This window comes from Calypte anna, chromosome 12 (assembly GCF_003957555.1).
Source record: "Calypte anna isolate BGI_N300 chromosome 12, bCalAnn1_v1.p, whole genome shotgun sequence".
NCBI classification, from domain to species: domain Eukaryota; kingdom Metazoa; phylum Chordata; class Aves; order Apodiformes; family Trochilidae; genus Calypte; species Calypte anna.
Genome location: NC_044258.1, coordinates 7216675 through 7237719, shown reverse-complemented (window position 1 = coordinate 7237719; position 21045 = coordinate 7216675). Strand labels below are relative to the sequence as shown.

General features: G+C 58.0%; 2 protein-coding genes across 6 annotated transcripts in view; both read left to right on the top strand.

The window, feature by feature from the left end:
* Positions 1–9603, top strand: part of TEX264 (testis expressed 264, ER-phagy receptor) — a 50232-nt gene extending 40629 nt beyond the window's left edge. For all 4 annotated transcript variants that reach the window (XM_030458532.1, XM_030458531.1, XM_030458529.1 and 1 more), the window contains exons 5-6: positions 1887–2058; positions 8115–9603. In XM_030458532.1, the coding sequence (XP_030314392.1) occupies positions 1887–2058; positions 8115–8428 (486 nt within the window). In that variant the 3' untranslated portion in view covers positions 8429–9603. The remainder of the gene's footprint in view (positions 1–1886; positions 2059–8114) is intronic.
* A 4910-nt stretch (positions 9604–14513) lies between these two features.
* GRM2 (glutamate metabotropic receptor 2) lies at positions 14514–20786 on the top strand. Of its 2 annotated transcripts, none has more exons than XM_008498986.2 (5): positions 14514–15009; positions 16800–17637; positions 18308–19371; positions 20208–20382; positions 20713–20786. In XM_008498986.2, exons 1-5 carry the CDS (start codon positions 14551–14553, stop codon positions 20784–20786), a joined length of 2610 nt encoding a protein of 869 aa, XP_008497208.2. In that variant the 5' UTR covers positions 14514–14550. The 2 variants fall into 2 exon arrangements, with proteins under 2 accessions (XP_008497208.2, XP_030314086.1); XM_030458226.1 differs by having other exon boundaries at positions 20208–20388.
* The last annotated feature ends 259 nt before the right edge of the window (positions 20787–21045 follow it).

Below are 21045 nucleotides of genomic sequence, written 5' to 3'. Positions count from 1 at the left end.
TTTCTGCTCTAAGATCCTGTGAGTTGTTGCCAACTCCATTGAGCAGTGTAGGACGAGCTAGATGCATCCAAAAAACCTGCAAACCTTGGAAGTACCCATCTCTGGTACGTGTTGATGTAACCTAAAATAATGAGCTGAGCTGAAGATTGGCTGATGGGCTTGTGGTTGGCAGAGCAAGGGGCAGAGTGGTGGGGAGGGTTCTTGTCTGAGTTGTTGCTGAAAAAGCAGAAGTGATATGAGCCGCCTCTGCTCTGCTGCTAAAAACAGCCCGGCTTGTTTTTATTTGATACAGTTTTGATCTGCGTGTGTCAGTGTTTCACCTGCCTGTGAGTGGGAACTCCAAGCTCCAAGTGCCTTGGAAGCCCTCCTGCATCCCTGCATGTCTCTGCAGCACCAGGCTTGTGAATGTGCCTCTTCCTTGGATGGAGGAGGGACCCTGATGGAAGTCAGGCTTGGAGGCAGCAGGGTGGGATGGGTAAAAGCTTCTGCTAGGGTTTGGTGCTGCTGCAGGGCAGACTGGGGCTCCACAGACCCAGCTCATGAGGGATTTCCTGGGAAAACAAACTAAAAATGGCTTATGTGGGGTTTTCTCTATCTTGCTTCCCCAGTATCTTGCCAGCATGGAGGTGGGTCTCCAGGTGACCTTGCTGCCAGGGAGAGGCTTGGCATTGGCTCCCCTCTGTCATGGATTCTGCCCAGTGCTGGAATTTGGCTGCGAAATAAATGATTCAAAATCAGCTTGGACCAATCCCTAGGGGTAGAAGGGGGATCAGGAACAAGCAGGCTTTTGTAAGGTCATGATTGATGAGTCCATAGGGCTTATCCTTGGGGAGGATCCAGCCCTGGCTTTGGAGAGCCCTGGAGGGACAGGGACCCTGCACCTGGTTGCAGACATCCAGGGTGAGACATGCCAGGGGGGATGTGACAGGGAGGAGGATGAGGCTAGCTGGAACAGGAGGATGAATCTAGTTGGGGCAGGGAGGAGGAGGATAATCCCAGAGTGGTTGCAGGGTTAAATAAAAGCTGTCAGTGATCTGAAAAGGGGAAGGAAAAAAAAAAAGAAAACCCACTAAAGAGATGCTCTCCCTTCTCACCCGGCTTGTAATCAGCCGCCCCCTCTGCCAGCAAGCAGCTGGTGGGCAGGCGGGTGAGGAGGGGGTGGCAAGAGGGGTCCAGCTGCTCCTTGGCCCAGGCCTGGCACCCTGAGAGTCCCCACAGCCCCCACTTGGTATGGGCTGGGGCACAGCCATAGGGGACTTGTCCCCATCAGGGGTCCCTGGCACGCTGGGGTGGCTGAGATCTTGAAGTGTCTCTCAGTGGGAGGTGGGCTGAGAAAGAGGAGGAGGAGGAGGAGGGGGAAATTGTCTGAAGTGCCAGGGATTCATTTCCCACTCCCCCTGCCCTCGCTGTTCTGAAAGGAGCTGCTTGAGCTGTCGGCTCTGGATTATATTAATTAGCAGAGAAGTGCTATGCCTGCTCGTGGGGCTGTGCTGCCAGGAGGGGCCCAGGAGTTGGCAGATCTGTGTGAAACAGCTGCTGGGCTCCCTGAACCCCCTTGCTCCAGCCCAAAACGAGCATACCAAAAGCAAGACTGGGCTGGGGGAGCCAAGTCTCCCTGAGGCTCTGACATCTCCTCCTTGAGCCTGTCTGGCTGCCCACCCCCAGGGCTGAACCCCCCCCAGCCCTGGGACACGGGGGCTGTAGTGTCAGGGAAAGCAGCACTGTGGATTCAGGATGGGACCCACTACTCCTCCCTGGGCCCCTGTATCTGTGAGCAAAGGGCTTGAGCTGTGATGCTGCCAGGCCAGCAGGTCCACATGGAGCGGGGCTGTGAGGGTGGGAGGTGAGGGCAGATGCCTGACCCACTCTCTCCTGCTGTCTTTCAGGAGAGGAAGCTGTGTGCCCACCCCCGGATTGAGATCTACAAGGAGGACCGCATCTACTTTGTGTGTCCCCTCGCCCGCCAAGGGGACTTCTATGTGCCTGAAATGAAAGAACTGGAGAGGAAGAGCAGGGCTGCTGCAGCTGAGGCTGAGGATGCCCAGACAGACATCACAGGTATCCGTGGCTTGTGCACGGGTTCTGTTATCATTCAGCATCAGCCCTCCCACAGGTGGGGTCCTCGTGTCCTGCACCCACCTGGTGCCCAACCACTGATTCTCAGCATGCCCTTTCTCCTTACCCCGAGCTGAGGTAGGATCTTGACCCTGAGATGTCACTGTGCTCAGGGAGCACCCAGGCACCCCTGTGGCGTTGGGGCGAGGGCCAAGCTGCCACTGAGCCGCCAGCCCGCTGCTGTCAGAGCAGAGTTGGCTCTTGCAGCTTTTGGTTGCAGCTGGGCTTGTTTTTCTCCTTGTCATATACATCTTCCTTGATCTCATCTTCATCTGTTACATATTGGGATTGCAAAGAGCTTAAATACCAGGTTGCTGTAGCTGGTGGTGGAGTTGCCCGATAGCATCTGCTCAGCAAGATCTGTTGAAGGCTGGATGTATTCATACAGGAAGGGACCACAATGGCTGTAGGCGCAGAACAGCAGTGCTATAGTAACCCAAAATGCTAGTTGCTATCACCAGCCCACATGCTCACATGTCTGCAAGATGCAGGAGCTGGCTAGTTCCTGGGCCGGACAGCCCAGCCCAGCTGGGTGCTGGCAGGGGCAGCCACCTCCTTGTGTAACAGACATGAAAAAACCATGATGGCTCTCCTCGCCTCCCAGGGAGTTTGGTCATTTGTTTTAACACAACTTCAGGTTTGGGTTGCTTTAATTCTTAATCGAGTGAGGCGTAAAAGCAAGCCTGGGAATTGCTTTCTGAGAGCTCTGTCCATTTAGCAGTGCAATGAAGAGTTTAATCGGAGCAGTTTCCTGGCGCTTCGAGGTCCCGTGTTTTCACGGTGCTCACTCAGCTCTTCTTTTCATCTGCTTTGTGTTGGGGTGGCTGCTTTGGGCACCGGCCTGGGGTGGCCAAAAGCACCGTGCAGCCACCTTGCTCTAGCACCTTCCCATGGTTGGCCTGTGGTTTTGCAGAGGGACAGCAGGACCCTTGTGAGGAGAAGCTGCTTCAGGTGGTTGGCTTCAGCAGTCGTGTGCTCCTTTCTGCCTCACTTGGGTGCATGTCCTGCAGCACAGCCAGGGGATGCTCACTGCAGCTACTGCCCCACACCACATCTGTCTCAGTGCTTCCCCTGGGATGCCACTGCTAGTGTGCCCTCAGTGGGGGAGTCCCCTGCCCTGCTGGAAGAAGGGCTAAGAAGGTTTTCCCAATTTTAGACAGCAGATGATGTTGGACTTTTTCATATGGAAGACCCCGGGCCAGGCTCCCCAGCAGCAGCTCTGGGTTGGCTTCTCCACCATCCCTCCCCTTGCAGTCATGTAGATGAGCTTTTTTCAGTGCAATCTGATGCGGTCTCATCTGCTGATTCTGCACAAAACCATCTTAAAATAATAACAGCTCTGAGAGACTGGTCTTGCCTCTGAGACTAAGGAGTTGTGCTTGGATGTTGCACTGTGATGATCATCATCTGGTCTGCATTGGCCATGGTGGCAGAACCAGGTCTGGTAGGTGTCACATCTTTTCTTTGGATGTCACAGAGGGTCAAGGACATGACCAGCCTTTGGGTTGCTTGCGCTGCTGCTGCCTGAGGGTCTCAGAGGTCCCTGTGATCTCCTGTGTCCCCATGATGCCACAGTGCCTCACCAGCACAACTGGTATCACCTGGGGAGGTTACACTGCTTGGAGAAGTCCTGGGCTTGTGCAGATGGAAGCAGTGCCTGGTGAGCATCCCTGTCCCACCACCACTGGCCACTGGTGCTGCCTCAGCCATAGCCATAAAGTGGCCATTGGGCTGTCCCTCGTTAAGCAGCAGGATCAAAGTAAGGGGGGACGACAGCTGCTTTGGTTGAGCTCTGCATCTTGCTCCTGAAGTCCTGCATGGGTTTTCTGACCCCCCAGTCCAAGAGGAGATCCTGCTGGAAGGGGCAGCCTGTGGATCTCCCCTCTGCCCAGCCAAACACTGGAGATGCCTTATGGTTTCAGACTGAGCATCATAGCATTCTTTTTGTGGACACAGCACCTTTTGATCTTGCCTCATGAAACTTCCTGCCAGCAGCTGTATTAAACTTTCCTTGAATTAAAGACTTTGGGAGGTCCCGACAGAAAATGCCTCCATTTCTCCTTGCCTGTTGTCATGGCTGGTGCCAAGCAGTATGAAGTGACTTGAATGTGCACAAAAAGTTTGGATTTTTTTTAATTGAGCCTCCTGACCTTGGAGCATATCTCTACATTTAGGCTGTTGTCTGCTCTCCTTGCTTCTGAGCTCACCCTGCAAGGTACGGGAAGTCTGTGGCTCTGAGCTAAGTGAATGGCCATAAAGGCTGCAGGACATGGTTCAAGATCTCTGCTTTCTGCTGCTGCCCTGCACAGAGCCAGAGTGCTGACAGCTCTGCTGAGGACAAACACACTCGGCACAGAGGGAAGGGACCCGAGGCTGCAGATTCCTCTGCACCAGTTCCTTCCCCTCTTCACCATCATCAGGGTCATCAGAAAGACACAAAGCATTTTTGGAAGGCAACTGACGGGTCTCCAGGGGGCCAGTGTCAATCACAATTAGCAGTTTTGTACTTAATTATTTTCTGGGGCTTTGGCATCAGCATGGTGTTCAGCAGGCCCTCCCAGCTCGCTCTCAGCATCCTGCTCTCCAGTGTGACCCCACTGCAGCATCTGGAAGGTGAAAGCAAACAAAAGCAGCCTCTCTGCACGGGCTTGCTGGCAGGAACGCAGATGGTTTCTAAGCACGTGGCTCTGCCCAGAGTCTCAGGTGCTCATTTTCCTGGAGCTGAGTTTGTCCAGCAGCGCCCGGGTGTAACTGATGGCATCCCCCGCCGAGCCCCTGTGCCACGGGGAGCACCATCCCTGCTGTGCTCTGCCTCGTCCTCGCTTGTTGCCATCCTCTGAAGAGCCCTGCCTGTTCTCCCTGCCTGGAAGTCCTGAGAAGGGTCTCAGCTAGCAGCTCCTGCCATGCCTCCCTGCTGTCCTGCCCACCCCAGCCCCTCTCCTGATGGCTGTGTGCGAGCTGGCCTCCCCTCAGCCCATTAATCTATTATTTAGCAGCAGAAGTGATGAATATTTGATTAAACGGGGGGAAAGAGAGGGCCTGGGTGCACCAAGAGGGGAACAATGCTTTTGGGCCTCAGTGCCCCACTGGGGTGATGTGGGAGGGGAGATGTCCCCCTTTCCTGTGGGATTTTTGGGATGCTGGTACCTGGGGTGGCACAGGGCTGAGCTGCCTGGGGGATTGGCTCCCTGGCTTATCACCAGTGTGGATTCCTGTTGCACCTGTCTCTGGTAGGTGTCTTGGTCTTGATTGCTTGGTTTCTCTTCTTCTTAGGTGGCCCTGACCTCTTGGAGGGGCTCCTCAATACCCTGGCAGGGCTTCACCTGTGCCTCTTTTTCCCAAATGAAAAGTTGCCAGCTTCCATGCAGTGATCATGCAGTGGGATGGTTATGCTGGCCTTGGGGGAGCATAGTTGAGAGTGGGGTTTCCACGGATTGGCCACTGGGTGCACCTCACTGCAGTCCAGAGGGCAAAGCTGTGTTGGATCCAGCTGCAGGGGCAGCTCCTGGTTCAGGCACCAATCCTGGGAAGTGGGATATAGGGGATGGGCAGCAGCAAGGTGCTGGACACTGAGTAAGGTGCCTGGGGCAGGATGGAGAAGGGGGTGTGAAGGCTGCTGGAAACCTCCATGTGAGAGAAGAGCTTGCCCTCAAGGCACCCTCCATCGAGGCTTTAGTTGCCCTCTTGGAGCCCTGCCACACTCCCTGCCTGGCTTCTCAGGACTATGTCGGGACACCTTGAGGTTCCTGCCGTGTCCCCCTGATCCCACACCATCTTTAGCAGCAGCAGCTCTGTCTCCTGACCCTGCCTGGTGTGGCCCTCCGTCCCCAGCCAGACTGGGTGGCCATTCCCAGAGCCAGCCTTGTCCTGCGCAGAGGAGAGCGAGGCTGCTGGAATGGGCAAATTTGCCATCTGAGGCTTCTGCAATGTGATCAGAAGTGAGAGAGCAGTGAAAAATTGCCTGACTTAAAGGAAACCAGGTTTGGTTTATTGTCATCCCTTGGAGAGAGGGAGAGGGAGGTGGCTGCTGGGGGTGCTTCCTTGCAGTGGTAGATCAGAGCTGCACTTGGATAAGCTTCATCCCCATCTTTCCCTTCCTGAGCTGCTGCTCCTCTCCTCAGGAGCTCCTTCGCTTTGGGGCATGAGGTTGTGTGATGGCTTCCCAGACACAGTGACACAGGAGAGAGGGGTGCTGCAGGCAGGGCATGGCCTTGGGGACGGGATCACTTTTTCCCGGTTCCAGAGGGATGCAGGATGATCCTAAATGGCACGAACTGTCACAAAGCCATGGTGGGAAAGTCTGTGTGTCTTCAGGTCACCACTTTGGCCTAATTGGATTTTTTTTTTTTTTTTGAGAATCCCACTGGAGTCCTTGCAAACCCTTAGGTGGCTTGAAGGCTCAGGGGCTGCACACCTCCCACAGCTCTCCATCTTTCTGGAGGCTCTCTGCTGACCCACTGCCCTGCTGAGGTCCTTCCAGGTGGGACAGCATCTCCTGCCTTTCTGCCGCCCACTTGGTGGCCACTATCCCCTTTGGCAAGCGCCTCACTGGCAGCACGCAGAACATCCTTTTTAACTTAGAGTAAATGTAGTTTCCTTGTCAAGGAGCTCCCTGATGCTGCAGCAAAGGCAGTGCGTGTCAGCAGGCAATGGTTCTTTCCTCCTTTTCATGGTGGGGGGGTCACCAGGCATTGCTTGGTTGGGCAGCCTAGGGCTTGGTTTGTGCCAGCTGCTGAAGGGGTTGCATGCCATGGCGAAGGCTGGAGGGTGGAGGCTCAGGGTCCTCTCTGGGCACCTGCTGGGCAGGTTGAAGCCCATACGCTATCCAGGTGGGATGAAGCAGTGTCTGTGGATCTTTCCTCGCTGCTCCTCATCCTGCTACCTCTGCTCGGTCCTCTCCAAACAGCCGTCACTCAGCTGGCAGGACCGTGGGATGATGCTGCTCTGAAGGCAGAGGACTGCCATTTACAAGCAGTTCTGCTGGCAGCTGCCCAGGCAGGGAAGAAAAACAGCAAAAAAAGGAATTTTAAGGGTGTTTGGAAGTAAGGTTCCCTCCCTGGTGAATCTCCTCCAGAAAATTGGTGGGTACCATGCAGCTGGAGGAGGGTAAGCAGCCCAGCCCTGGGCATGCCAGCTGCGGGAACCCAGGGAAGCTGGAGATGGCATCAGGAGCTCTCCTCTCTCTCCTGGAAGCCCTTCTGCGGTTGTCACCATCCTCTGCCACTTCCTGGCCCTGCTGGTGGCAAGCCACAGAGCTCCTCCTGGTTTCCCTCTTGGTAGGGGCCACGATCCTTGGCAGGGGTATCCAGCCCAGCGTGGATGGGGCCCCTGGAGCAGAAGTGCTTCCTGCTGGCTCAAGGCAGGCAGGAGGAGGGTGGAGCAGGGAGAACTGTAATAGATGAGCCCACGCAGTGTTTGCTGCCATTGTCATAATTAACAGTGTGGATCCACGATGCTGTAATCAGTGATGTTGATCTGTGATGTCATAATTAATCACGTGGAGCTGTGATGTCATAATTAATGACGATTAATGTTTTACTGGAGGGTTTTATCTCCCAGCTGGTTGCTCCAGCAACAGCACCAAGCTGCTGGTCCCTCTCTGACACACTCTTCTTGTTGACTTCTTAATTGCGTTGTTGACCAAGCTAGCAAGGCAGGGGTGCTAACAAGAAGGGGATGGTGGGCTCAGAGCTCCACCTGGGCAGGCAGGTGGCTTGGCTGTGAGAGGAGTTGGTGGCATAGTCCCTAAGGAAGGGCTTGCCAGGCCCTGGGCATGTGCATGGAGAGCAGCTCTGTGACCAGGACGTAGCTGGGAGGTCAGGGACTGCTTGTGCTTGTCTTGGCCTGGTCACTTCTCAAAGGCCCAGAAGGTGACAAGAGGCAGGAGCTGGTCTTCATTGTAGCCTGATGTCTCTGAGATTTCAGGTAGCTTCCAAGACCCCATTCCCATTGCCTCCTTCCCACAGCTTTCACTCTCTCCCCTTCTCTCTCCATCCCAGGGGCTGACACCACGAGTGAGGCGAGCTCTATCAGCATAGAGGCAACAACTGACAGCAGGGACACCTCGGTGGCCACCTCCATCCTGATGCCCTTCCCAGCCAGCCGTGGCCGGGAGGAGGCAGACAACCGCAGCGAGCACAGCTACAGTGAGTCGGGAGCCAGTGGCTCCTCCTTTGAGGAGCTGGACCTGGAGGTGACCGGGGATGGGGAGGGAGCCCCAGGCCTGCTGCCCGACATGGGATACGCAGGCAACCAAGAGGTCACAGACAAGTGGACCAAGGAACCCATTGCTGCTGAGAGAGGAGAAGAGTGAAGTGGGGACCTGGCCACTTCACCTCTCACCAGGGTCTGAGTTACTGGCAACCAGTCTCCTTCCCCACCTCCTTCCTCTCCAGCCAAGAGATTTTGGTTGCTGATTCCCCTTGGGACCCTCTGTCCCTCTTTGCAGAAAGGGTGTTAGACTGTTTTGGGGTTGCTGGGAGGTGGGAGGGGTCTCCTGAAGCACTCAATGGTGTGGGGTAGGTGCAGGCTGGGGAGGGGGCAGCAAAATACCTTTGCTGTTTGTGTGTCTCTAGATGCATTGCAAATTCCTTGCAGGGGTCTCGGGGGGTGGTGGTGGTGGTGATGGTGGTGATGGATGGCAGAGGTGTCCCCCCTCATCTCTGCTGGTGCCCCTCTCACCGACAGCTTCTCTCTGCCTCACCACCCTGTGTTTTCTAGCACCAAAGAGCCATGAGTAAGGTCGGTTGGGTTTGTTCCCCTCTTCTCTTCCCCTCGCTGAAAAATGGAAACGTCCCATGTAAACTTGCTCCACCTGGCACTGCCACAGGTGCTTTTGGGGTCTGTAATAAAGTGGATGCTTTTCCTCACTGGTGGCCGGTGGCATTGTTGATGGCCTCTTGGCCAACCGCACCATCCTGCCCCGTGGTGGGGAGTGGGTTGTGGGTGGGGGCTGTGGGTTGGCTCCCCCCCCCTACCCCTGACTGTGCCAGGGAGCTGCTGGAGGAGTCTGCATCCCTTCTGCTCACCACTTACTCCCTACCCAGGCAACCCTGTGGGGCAACGGGGATAACCCCTGGCTTCTGCAGGTTATGGGGGGAGCGGGGAGGGGACCCAACCAATCAGAACAGCTGGGCTGGAGGGACGTGGCATCTCCACTCATCTTGGGAACCTGGTCAATGTAAAACCCCTAAAGCCAGGTCCCTGGGCTGCTGGTGGGGCTGGCACTGCTGTGCTTCTCCTGTGGCAGGAGGCACCAGCCTGCCTGCACAGTGCATGGTTCAGCTGCCTTGGGTGCAGGCAGAGAGGGCTGTCTGTGCTGTCCCAGTTCCCTGTCCCCAGCTGGGGATGAAGGAGCAGCCTGAACATCACTGCCCTTGTGCCCTGGGGCAATGCTGGGTGCCAGAGCAACTCACCCTGCTGGCAGAGCTCAGCATCTGCTCTGTCCTGCTGCCTCCTTCAGCCCATTGCTTGTCCCCCAGCAGTCAGACATCGTGACAAAAAACAGGGGCTTGGGGTGGGGAGGCAAAGGGCAGGGTAGGCCTCACCATCCCTCCATGGTGGGGACATGTCCTCTCTGGCTTGGAAAGGTCACAATTAGTCTTCAGTCAGTGACTGACCTGGGATTGTTCATAAATATTTTGTGCTCTGAGTGATAAAATATTAAACTCCTCCAGCCCACATGGAAAAATATTGCTCTTCCTGGTGTTTATCTTTGTTGCCAGTTATTACAAAACTGCCAAGCCCCCTGTAATATTTATGCCTTGCTGAGGCTCCAAGGGGATTGGATCCAGCCATGGATCCTAACTCTGCTTGTTCTCTCACCCCATGGAAGATGGGGGCTGTGGGAGGCTTCACCATCGTCCTGCTGTCAGTGGAGAGGGAGCAGCAGCCAGGAGGATGCAGCCTGTGCCGGGTTGGTGTGAAGCTTGTGCCAGGTCCTGCTCTGCCAGGGGGAAGTGGGACCTTGGTGCCAGCATCCTTCAGCGTGGCATGTCCCCAGCCCTCCCCAGCTCTGTCCCCCCCAGATCCCCCAGCGCTGGCACCCTCCTCTCCCTGGTGTCTCACTCCATCTGTTCTAACAGTGTTGAAAGGAGATGTTGAAAGGAGGGGTCCTGCAGGACCTGCTGCAGGACCCCAAGGCAGACCTTGCCATGAAGTCCTGGCTTATCCACCTCTAGATCAGGAGTGCCAGGGCAAGGGGGAACAGAGTGGTTCTGACTCTTGCTGCAGTGCCCTAACCTGCAGCCTGCAATCACAGCAGCTGGCAGTGGGGAAACTGAGGCATGGGGCAGTGATGTGATTACTCAGTGTGGTGTCCCAGAGGCCCCTGACCATCCCTGTATGTAGGTCCTGTGTGGTCCCCTGTCCTGTTTTTGTCCCTAAGTCACAACTCTTCAGGACAGCTGGGCTGCCAGTGGGAGTGATGTGCACACAGCACAGCAGGATCCTGGTCTGTGCAAATGGTGGAGACGTGGAACACTAAATCCAGGCACTGCCTTCAGAGAGCATCAGCCAAAGCCTTTCCCCAGCCTGGTGCTTGTGCTGATGGTGAGTGCCAGGGGGTGAACCAAGTGCAGGGGTCAGCGGGGTCCTGGGTGCCCTCAAGGGCTTGGGGACCAGGGGGCAGGATGGGTGGAGGGCTGTAAGGGGCAGGGGGGTAAAGGCACCAGGGGCACTAGGGTGTGGCTGTGGAGTTGGAGCTGGGACTAGGACCAGAATCGGGACCAAGACCCCTCTTGCTGGGCTGGTCTAAGAAAGGGACTCTGGGGCCGGGGGGCAGGTGCTGAGCTGTGCCCTGTCGGGTTTGCCAGGGGATCTGTTTCTGCCTGCTCTGGCTGTGTACTGCCTCTGCCCAGCCTGGGTTTGGCTGTCCTCACAGCATCTGCCTGAGCCTTGCCTGTGCCCAGGCTTGGGCTGACCGTGCCTTGCCTGTATCCTGCCTGTGTCTAGCCATGTCCCGCTAAAATCTGGGCATGCCCTGTCTGTATCCTGCCTGTGCCCTGCCTGGGTCCGGCCGTGCCCTTCCCGTCTCTGCCCGAGCCCTTCCAGCCCCCGGTCTTGCGGTGCCCTGCCCAGAGTGGCTGTGCCGGCAGCGGGCAGGGGACAGGCGGGGGCTCGGGGTGCCTCTGCCCGGAGGTACGGGGTCGGGGCGGGGGCCGGGGCCGTGCCGGGCGGGGGCCGTGCCGTGCCGGGCGGGGGGCGGAGCGGCTCCGCTCGGCTGGGGCTGGCGGAGTGTCAGAGGCGGCGGCGGGAGGCGGCGGCAGCCGCAGCTCCGAGGCAGCCGCTGCACCGGCACTGGAACAGGCACCGGCACCGGCTGCCGGCACAGCACCGGGCCCAGGTAAGGACTGCGGTCCCACCCCGGTCCTCCCGGCTGCGGCCGTCCCCGTGGCCTCGGGCGTCCCTAGAGCCCCGGTGCCCGCGGCGGCAGGTAGCGTGGACCGGCGATCCCCCGCAGCCGTCGGGGCCGGTGCCGGGGCTCTCGGGGCTGCGGGAGGGGAGCCGAGCCCGTGCACCGACACGGCTGGATCGGGGGTGTGTGCGGGGCAGGGGGCATAGGTCCGGTCCCCCGGGCGCTCTGCCCAGCGCAGGACGCAGGGGCGCGGGGCTCCCGGAGAAGGACTCGGGGGGTCCTCGTCCCCTGGTACCGTGGCAGCACCTACCCGCGCAGCGGGCACTCAGCGAGACCCCGCCGCCGCAGCCCCCGGACCAGGGCAGGGGCTACGCAGCGTCACCGGGGCAGAGAAGCGGGATGACCCTGCCCGGCTGCTGGCCCCAGGTGCTCCTTCAGCCCCTGCTCCCGGCGGGGGAGATCAATGGCTTTCGGGGTGGCTGCAGGGGCACTCAGGCCCCAGGGAAGGTTTGGGACGGGATTTTATGTGGTCTGGCCAAGCTCATGACCCCAGCCCCTCGGGAGGGCTGCATGGGGTGGGAACCCCTCCTCTGACTGCTGGGGCGCGGGGACCAGGGCGGTGCAAGCTCCTCTCCCCTTCACCTCTCTGACCCCCCGCGCTCCCACGAAGCTGGGGATGAAGGGCTGAATGGCGACGGTTGTGGGGGGATGATGGAGAGAGCACCCAGGAAAGGTGCTTTGGCTCTATGGAGCACGGGGGCTCGCAAGGCTTTGAGGCAGGGTGGAGGTGCAAAGTCCCCAGCAGAGCTCAGTGGTGGTGGTGGGACCTCTGAGCACCCTATGGATAAGTGATGATGGCAGCTGGTGCAAGCTGGGCTCATGCTGCGCCCTCTCACACGCACCCTGTACCACCCCTAAGGGTGCTGGTGTTGGAGATGGTCAGGTCTTCTGGCAGGGGGTGGGTGGGGAGTGCTTGGGACGTGTAGGAACAACAGCACCTTCTCACCCATCCTACTCGCTGATGGTTTCAGGAGGGGGGGCTGCTGGCAGCCAGCAGAAGCCTTCCTGCTGCACCACGGTTTTCAGGTTGGACTTGCCTTGGCCCCGATGGGTGCTTCACTTCCCTAGATGTTCTCTAGGTGTTCCCATGGGGCTGTCCTTCCCTCAGCACCATGCCAACACAGCTGAACACCTGTGGGGATGGCTGTAGCCCTGTTTGTAGTGTCCCTTGGGGCTCACTGCAGGGTAGGTGATGGTTTGCCCTTTTGGAAGCATTCTGCCTGAAGTGAAGATGCTCTTCCTCTGTTGGATCACAGCAGCTGCCTCAGAAGAACTGGACCCCAAGGAGCCAGACTTCTGATGCTGTTGGACCCCCATGCCAGGCGCAGCCTGCTGCCGGTGGGCTCCATCAATAATTCATGTGCCTCTGGCCTCCTTCCTGCAGGAGGAAACCCTGGGTTCCCCAAAAGCAGTCAGAGCCTGAAATAAAGCAGGGACCCTTCTGCAGCCTCCTCCCCAAACTCCTTCAAGGGCCTTAGGTAGGAGATACCCCAGGGTGGCTGGAAGCTTGTTGCAGGCAGCACCCAGGACAGGCACTGTGGGGCACAGAGGAGGAGATTCAACCTGTTACACCCTGTATCACCCTTCTGCCCACATGTCCCTGGGCATCACCACCAGCTCCAGCTGCTTGCCAGAGGGCTCCTCCAACCATGGGCATCACCTCCTCCTGTTTGGAGAGGGTGGCCTTGGTACCAGCTGCCGGGAGCTGCAGGGGGGCCCAGCACTCTCCAGCATCATTCTCCCACCCTGCATGCCCCCCATGAACACCCTGCTCTGCCCTGGGACCTGTTGTGGCACCAGCAGCTTACCATGATGGAGCAGGCTGAGGTGTCTGGGCTCTCAGGGGATCCCCTTCTCCCGTGGTCCCCGAAATGCTGGTCCTGTGGGATCTCAGTAGTTGGGTTCAAAAGGGAAACAAATCTCTCCCGTGCTTTGGGGAAAGACAGCCCATCTCTGAAGGGACTGCATCTCCTGCCAAAAAAAAGGCCTGTCTGCTGCAAAAGCCTTTGATTCCCCCGTGCCTCTGTGCTTTCTGCAGAGGGAGTCAGCAAACCTGGCTCTTACTTTTACTGAAATCTCTGAATTTAGTATATGGGGAAGGAAGGGGCGGTGGTGAGAGAACAGGCTCTGAAGCACGGCGGCTGCCGGAGCCTGCTCCATGCCCTGCTCACTGCAGGAGGTGAAGCCAATGCTGTGTCCCTGTGTCCCTGCTCTGGCCCCAAGCCAAGGGCAGCACCGGGGCCAGTAGCAGGGCGGGGTGGGCTCCGGGTGGGCTTGGGATGGGGCTTAAGTACAGTGGCACTGCAGGCATGGTGGGCTCGCTACTGTGTGGTTTTGGCAGCACTCTTGGCTGGAGGTTGGGAGCCATCAACACCCCTGATGCTGCTGCTGCTGAGGCTGGGGGCTCATCTCAGAGCTGGTGTTGGCTCTGCCAGCCCAGCCAGGGCTCTCTGCCCTGGGTGAACTCCCTGGCTCCTATTTCACTCCAAAGATTTTAGAGGCTGGCAAGCTGCCCCCCAGCAGGTTGCTCTGCCCAGTGCTGCCAGCTCTGTGCCCTCCCTGCCTGTGCCAGTGTATCCTGGGGAGCTGGGGGGTGACAACACCAGACCCCATTTGTCTCCTGGGGTCTGTGTTACTTGCTGGTGTCCTGGTGGTCCCAGGTTACTGCCACAGCTGCCACATTGCTCAGCTCTCTCTTCTGTGAGGGTTCCTTCTTGCGGGTATCCCAGGATGAGGTGTGCTGGGGTGGGGGGCACAGGCAAGCTGATGCCCTTGCTCACCTATGCAGCACTGGCACTGTCTGCAGGGCAGTCTCCAGCTCACCTGGGTGCACAGACCTAGCAGCTTTTCTCTTCACTTTTGCAGGTGCTGAGGGCTCTGCCGGAGCATCACGACCTTTCAGTGCCACACCGTGCCACCCCCCGCCACCCGATGCCTGGGGACTGCCTGCTCTCACCTTGACAGGTGGCAGTGGGTGACACGGGGTGCCGTGGGTCCCCTGGCTGGTACCAGTACACCCCATGGCGGACTCCTTGGCCGCCTGGCTATGGCTGATGTGCCTGGCCATGTGCCTGGCTGCTGGGCACGGCATAGCTGGCAAGAAGGAGATCAGCACAGATGGAGACCTGGTGATCGGGGGCCTCTTCCCTGTCCACGAGAAAGGAGTTGGGGGCGAAGACTGTGGCAAGATCAATGAGCACCGAGGCATCCAGCGCCTGGAGGCCATGCTCTTCGCCCTGGATGAGATCAACAAGGACAGGAGCATCCTGCCGGGAGTGAGGCTGGGCGCCCACATCCTTGACACCTGCTCCAAGGACACCTATGCCCTCGAGCAGTCCCTCGACTTTGTCCGTGCCTCCCTCACCAAGGTGGATGGCTCTGAGCATATCTGCCCTGATGGCTCCTACGCTGTTCACGATGATGTGCCCACCGCCATCACTGGTGTCATCGGGGGCTCCTACAGCGATGTTTCCATCCAGGTACTCTCCAGAAGAGGGATTCGGATGGGGTTGGAGGGTTAGCAGAAATGGTAGCAGGGTCCCACAGCCCTGGTGGGATTGTGATGCTGCTGCTGCTGGTGCAGCACAGGGAAGCTCTTGCATGTAGGGAGTCCCTCACCTGCCAAAAGCTGTGGAAGTCAAGTCAATTGATCTGTCCTCTGTTTATACCCCTCGTGTTTGTGGTGGCAAACAGCTCATCAGCCCAGGATGATCTCAGTGCTTAGGTCCTTGATGTCCCCAATGCCACCATACTTTTTCTGCATGTGTGAACCACCTCCCAGCAGTGCCAGTATGGGTGGTCTGGCCTGGCCTGGCCTGGCCTGGGAGCTACAACCGTGTGGTAGCAGTGTTTAGTCACCTTCAGCTCCGTGGGCCCTGTCCCCTGTGGGACAGGTAGGTGGCCAGGCACAAGGACACCCCCTGGCATGGTGATGACACCCCTGATGTCTAAACGATGGGAGGGACACTGCAGTGGGAATGTGGGGACACAATTCCCAGCAGGCAGGGCTGCCTAGCACAAGGGGGCGCCATCCCCTCTGACGCCCCCCCCCCCATACACACCCATCCTGCCAGCTGCAAGGAAACCCCCGCCTCCTTGGGGCTCGGCCACAGGGCTGCCGGTCAGGGCCCCAGTGATCCCATGGGAATGGGCACTTCGAGCGTTCGACCAGTCTGTCACCTGGGTGGGGTGCAGCTCAGTGCCCAAAATCTGCAGCTTTGCAGAGCCTGGGGCGTTTCAGGTAGGGAATTGAGCATCCCCTGGGGATGCAGGGAGCCGGCAGCGACAGCTGAGCCCCGAGGGCTGCCGGTGGCCCACCTGCTCGCTGGGATTTAACGAGTCCCCAGGGCACATTGAACCCGTCTGCCGGCCACTGGGACTCCACATCCTCCTGGCTGTGGGGCGGAGGAGCTGGGGTGAGCGAGGGAGGAAACACCCTAGTCCAGTCCACGAGGTTTCTTGTCCCTTCTCTTGCTGGGTGTCCCCACGGCTGGGGCACGGGGCAGGCGGACAGTGGTGCGGGCAGTAGGCGGGCGGGCAGCGCCGGCCAGGACAGGCAGCAGCTTCCCTGCGCCCCGGGGTCCTCTTGCCATTAGGGAGACCTTGTCATCCAGGACATTTGTCCACGTTAATTAAGCCGCATCTCCGCCTGGGGAGCAGCGAGATGTAGGCAGGCTCCCTGGCCCCGCCGGCCCCCTCGAGCCCCCCCTTTGCTGCTCTCAGAGCCTGGGCTCCTAACAGGCTCATTAGCCGGGCTGTCTCCCTGGGGAAGCTAACAAGAGCTTCTGCCGAGCAGCTGGAAGGTGCGGGTCCCGCCGGGGCTCCCGGTGCAGGGTGCACAGGCACCATTCCCCAGGGCAAGCAGCCGCCCCAGTATGGGCGGGGGGCTCTGCCCCGGCCTCTCCAGCCCTCTCCTCCCATGTCACTGAACTGCCTGACTTGCTCTGCACCCACAAGCATCAACTCCAGGTTTCCCAGGGGGGAGTTTGTGCTTTCGCCACAAAGCTATTTACCCACCTCCAGACCCAAATTTCAGAGGGGAAATGCCCAAAATATTAAAATAATAAAAGAAATTAGCATGTCTCAGGGCTCAGGCTACCATATGGCTGTGCTGTCCATCTGTCTGCCAGCCAGGTGGGCAGGTTGCTGACCAGCCCCGCAGTTGTGCTTGGGAGTGGCTGCACCCCACTGGGCATCAGCTGGGGTCCCCAGTGGGAATGTCCCTGGCTGGGGCACATCTTCAGGCACTCACCTCTTCTCCTCCACACAGGTGGCCAACCTCCTGAGGCTCTTCCAGATCCCACAGATCAGCTACGCCTCCACCAGCGCTAAGCTCAGTGACAAGTCCCGCTACGACTACTTTGCCCGCACTGTCCCACCGGATTTCTACCAAGCCAAAGCCATGGCAGAGATCCTCCGCTTCTTCAACTGGACCTATGTGTCCACTGTGGCCTCAGAGGGTGACTACGGGGAGACGGGGATCGAGGCCTTTGAGCAAGAAGCCCGCATGCGCAACATCTGCATCGCCACCTCGGAGAAGGTGGGGCGCTCCATGAACAAGAAGACCTTCGACGGGGTGGTCCGGGCTCTGATGCAGAAGCCCAATGCCAGGGTGGTCGTGATGTTCACCCGAAGTGAAGATGCCCGTGAGCTGCTGGCGGCTGCCCAGAGAGCCAATGTGTCCTTCATGTGGGTGGCCAGTGATGGGTGGGGAGCCCTGGAGAGCGTGGTGGCTGGGAGTGAAGCGGTAGCAGAGGGAGCGATCACCATTGAGCTGGCAGCCTACCCCATCAAGGAGTTTGTTTCTTACTTCCTTAACCTCCACCCCTACAATAACAGCCGAAATCCCTGGTTTAGGGAGTTTTGGGAGCAGAAATTCAAGTGCAGCTTGCACACACAGGACTGCAGCCGGTACTCCCTCAGAACAGGCAAGTTTGAGCCAGAGTCCAAGATCACATTCGTGGTCAATGCGGTCTATGCCATGGCTCACTCTCTCCACAACATGCACCGGGCACTGTGTCCCAACTCCACCAAGCTCTGCGATGCCATGAAGCCTGTCAATGGCAAGAAGTTCTACAAGGACTTTATGCTCAATGTCAATTTTGACGGTGAGTCCAGAGGTGGAGATGGGGTTTGATTTCCTAACTGGAAAAGGATGAATGGAGGGGAAGGGAGGGGGAAGATCCATATTTGACCCAAAGCCCTGCAGTTCCTCCAGCCTGCTCTCGCCTGGGGAACCCTATGCCGTGCGTTGTTGTTGTGGACACCAACAGCCCACTATCACCCTTGAGAGGCAATCCAGGTCCCTTGTGCAGTGTGGAGAAGCTGGTGACCAACTCCATCCTGTTAGAGCTGGGTGGGTCCTTGTAGACCTCACTTGCCTGTGCCATGATTTATTCACATTTTGGGCATTAAACTGGAGGAAAACCCTACGTAGTTGGGGATGAATTAGAATTGTGTTGTCTGTGACTTAGGCTGAGCCCAGCTTCCTGGGTGTTGTTGAGTACTATGGAGGCTGCAAAATCTCCCTCTTGGTCCCTGCAGAGCTGTCTGGGCTGATGAGCTCTTAAGTACATGCGGAGATAGTTCTCCACCATTGCTTTCCTGCTTCTAACATCTGAATAGGCAGCAGTGATAAGAGTGAAGGCAGGGAATAGTCTGGACATTTGCCTGTAAGCCTCGTGGGATGTGAGCCTTTGAAGGAACCCTGTCTCCATGCTGGGAGTGAGCTCTCTCCTGCCCCACAGCAGTCACCATGTCTCCTTCTTCTCCCTCCAGCTCCATTCAGGCCAGCAGACACTGACAGCATCGTTCGATTCGACCGCTACGGAGATGGGATTGGGCGCTACAACATCTTCAACTATCACCACATGGGCGGGCGGTATCAGTACCAGAAAGTGGGCTACTGGGCAGAGGGGCTCATCCTCAACACCAGCCTCATCCCATGGGCTGAGACCTCCATCCCCGTATCCCAGTGCAGTGACCCCTGCAAGAAAAATGAGATAAAGAGCATGCAGCCTGGAGACATATGCTGCTGGCTCTGCATCCCCTGCCAGCCCTACGAGTACTTGCTGGATGAGTTCACCTGCATGGACTGTGGTCTTGGTTACTGGCCCAATGAGACCCTGAATGGGTGCTATGAGTTACCCCAAGAGTACATCCGCTGGAAAGATGTCTGGGCCATTGGTCCCGTCACTATCTCTTGCCTCGGTTTTATCTCAACCCTGTTTGTTTTTGGAGTCTTCATGAAGAACAATGACACCCCCATCGTGAAGGCCTCTGGCCGGGAGCTCTGCTATATTCTCCTGACAGGGGTCCTCATGTGCTACAGCATGACCTTCATCTTCATTGCAAAGCCTTCCACCGGGGTCTGCACTCTCCGTCGTCTGGGGTTGGGTACGTCCTTTGCTGTCTGTTATTCTGCCCTCTTGACCAAGACAAATCGCATTGCCAGGATCTTCAGTGGGGTGAAGGAGGGGGTCCAGCGCCCCCGGTTCATAAGCCCCACATCACAGGTGGTCATCTGCATGGCCCTCATCTCTTGCCAACTGATCATAGTCATCATCTGGCTGCTGGTGGAGGCCCCTGGCACAGGCAAGGAGACTGAGCCTGACAAGAGGTACATTGTCACTCTGAAGTGCAACAACCGTGACTCAAACATGCTCATTTCACTCACCTACAATGTCCTCTTGATTGTCCTCTGCACGGTTTATGCTTTCAAGACACGGAAATGCCCTGAAAACTTCAATGAGGCCAAATTCATCGGGTTCACCATGTACACAACCTGCATCATCTGGCTGGCCTTCCTGCCCATCTTTTATGTGACTTCCAGTGATTACCGAGTAAGAACCTGGGATGTGGGGGGCTCTAGTAAGACTTGAACAGAGCAGTCCTGGTGATTTGGGCCCCACGGGGTTTGTAGCTAGGAGATGCATGGGTCTGAGGAAGGATATTCAGCCATGGATATATGGTGACGGTCACCTCTGCCTTGGGTGACCTGGGTGTGTTTGTTACCAGGTGTAGTGTGGCTGAAGGGCTTTGGCTAAGGGGGCATTGAGTTCTGGGGAGAAGACATCCCCTTTGGCATACGGTTTGATAGGGTGAGGATGGAAAATATCCCTGAGTCTTCCTGAGACTCCCCTCACTTGACTGTGGAGAAGTGATTGCCATCCTTCAGCCTTGTGTTCTGAAGGCATGAGATGTGTCCCCTCAGGGCATGAATGCCAAGCTCCCAGGAGAGTGGAGCAGTGCTGAGGATGGAGAAACATGAGGTGCACCCTGCACCACCTCATCCCTCCTGGCAAGGTGCCCAGCCACTTTCTTGCCAGGCCTGAGAGAAATATGTGGAAGTGGCTGCAGTTGGGGGCTTCTGGAGAGGAACTGAATCCCCTGGTGGGAGCGGGCCCTGGGGTGAGGGGTGTTAGCAAGGCTGGGTGGGAGTCATGCTCAGGGTGCACCCCATTTGCAGGAGCAGCCTGTGCCCATCAGGGCAGCACCCAACCTCTGCCAACAGGTCTCCAGCAGTTCTACCTTGATGGAGAGAGTTGATATGGGGTGGGATGTGCCTGTGGGGTGCAGGCAGCAGCCTCTGCCTGGTGGCACAGGGAGGGTTTGACTCTGCCCTGCTCGGGGCAGAAGGATGGTGGCAACAGCACCTGATGCTCACCCCTGTCTCCAGGTCCAGACCACCACCATGTGCATCTCAGTGAGCCTCAGTGGCACTGTGGTCCTTGGCTGCCTCTTTACCCCCAAGCTCCACATCATACTCTTCCAGCCTCAGAAGAACGTGGCCAGCCACCGCGTGGGCACTGCTCGGTTCAGTGTGGCAGCTGCCAGCTCCAGCCAGTCCCACGGTGAGTGCAGCAGACTGGGGCTGGGCTGGGGATGATTTAGGGGGGCAGTACACCCTTGCCAGCAGGTAGATGGGGGCACCATGATCACCCCAGGGGGACACAGCTACCCTGGGCACCCTCCATCCCAGTGCTGGAGGATGCAGGTCCCTGAGACCCTGTCATCAGCCTTGGGGGGAACATGGCCACCCTAGGTACCCTACACCCTAGCCCAGGGGGATGAAACTCCCCAGGCACTCATTGCCCACCATGGTGGGATGTCCTCAGTGGGTGGGTGGATGGGGGGCTTCTTCCAGACCCCAACCTGCTCCTAACTGCTGCCTTCCTGGCCAGGCTCGGCCTCACAGTATGTGCCCACGGTGTGCAATGGTCGTGAGGTGGTGGACTCCACGACATCGTCCTTGTGAAGGGCTCCTGCCCGTGGCTGCACTGCCCTTGGGTCCCTCCCTAGGGAGAGCAGCACCCACGGCCCGGCTGATCAGGGCCAGAGGCAGGCGGGAGGCTCAGCCCCTGCCCAGCACGCGGTGGGTCATGGTACGTGTCACCCTTCCCTTGTGCTGAGCCACGTTACACCTCCCTTGTCCTCTGCACTGAGTCATGGCAAACATCCCCCATCCCTTGACCTGAGCTGTGGTGCACGTCCCCTGTGTCACCTGCACTGAACCA

Excerpts from the sequence above, each read along its gene's own strand:
- GRM2 (XM_030458226.1), top strand. The coding sequence starts at position 14,551 with ATGGCGGACTCCTTGGCCGCCTGGCTATGGCTGATGTGCCTGGCCATG. Across the intron at positions 17,638-18,307 it reads GCTCAATGTCAATTTTGACG|CTCCATTCAGGCCAGCAGAC; the intron begins GTGAGTCCAGAG and ends TTCTCCCTCCAG. Across the intron at positions 19,372-20,207 it reads TGACTTCCAGTGATTACCGA|GTCCAGACCACCACCATGTG; the intron begins GTAAGAACCTGG and ends CCCTGTCTCCAG.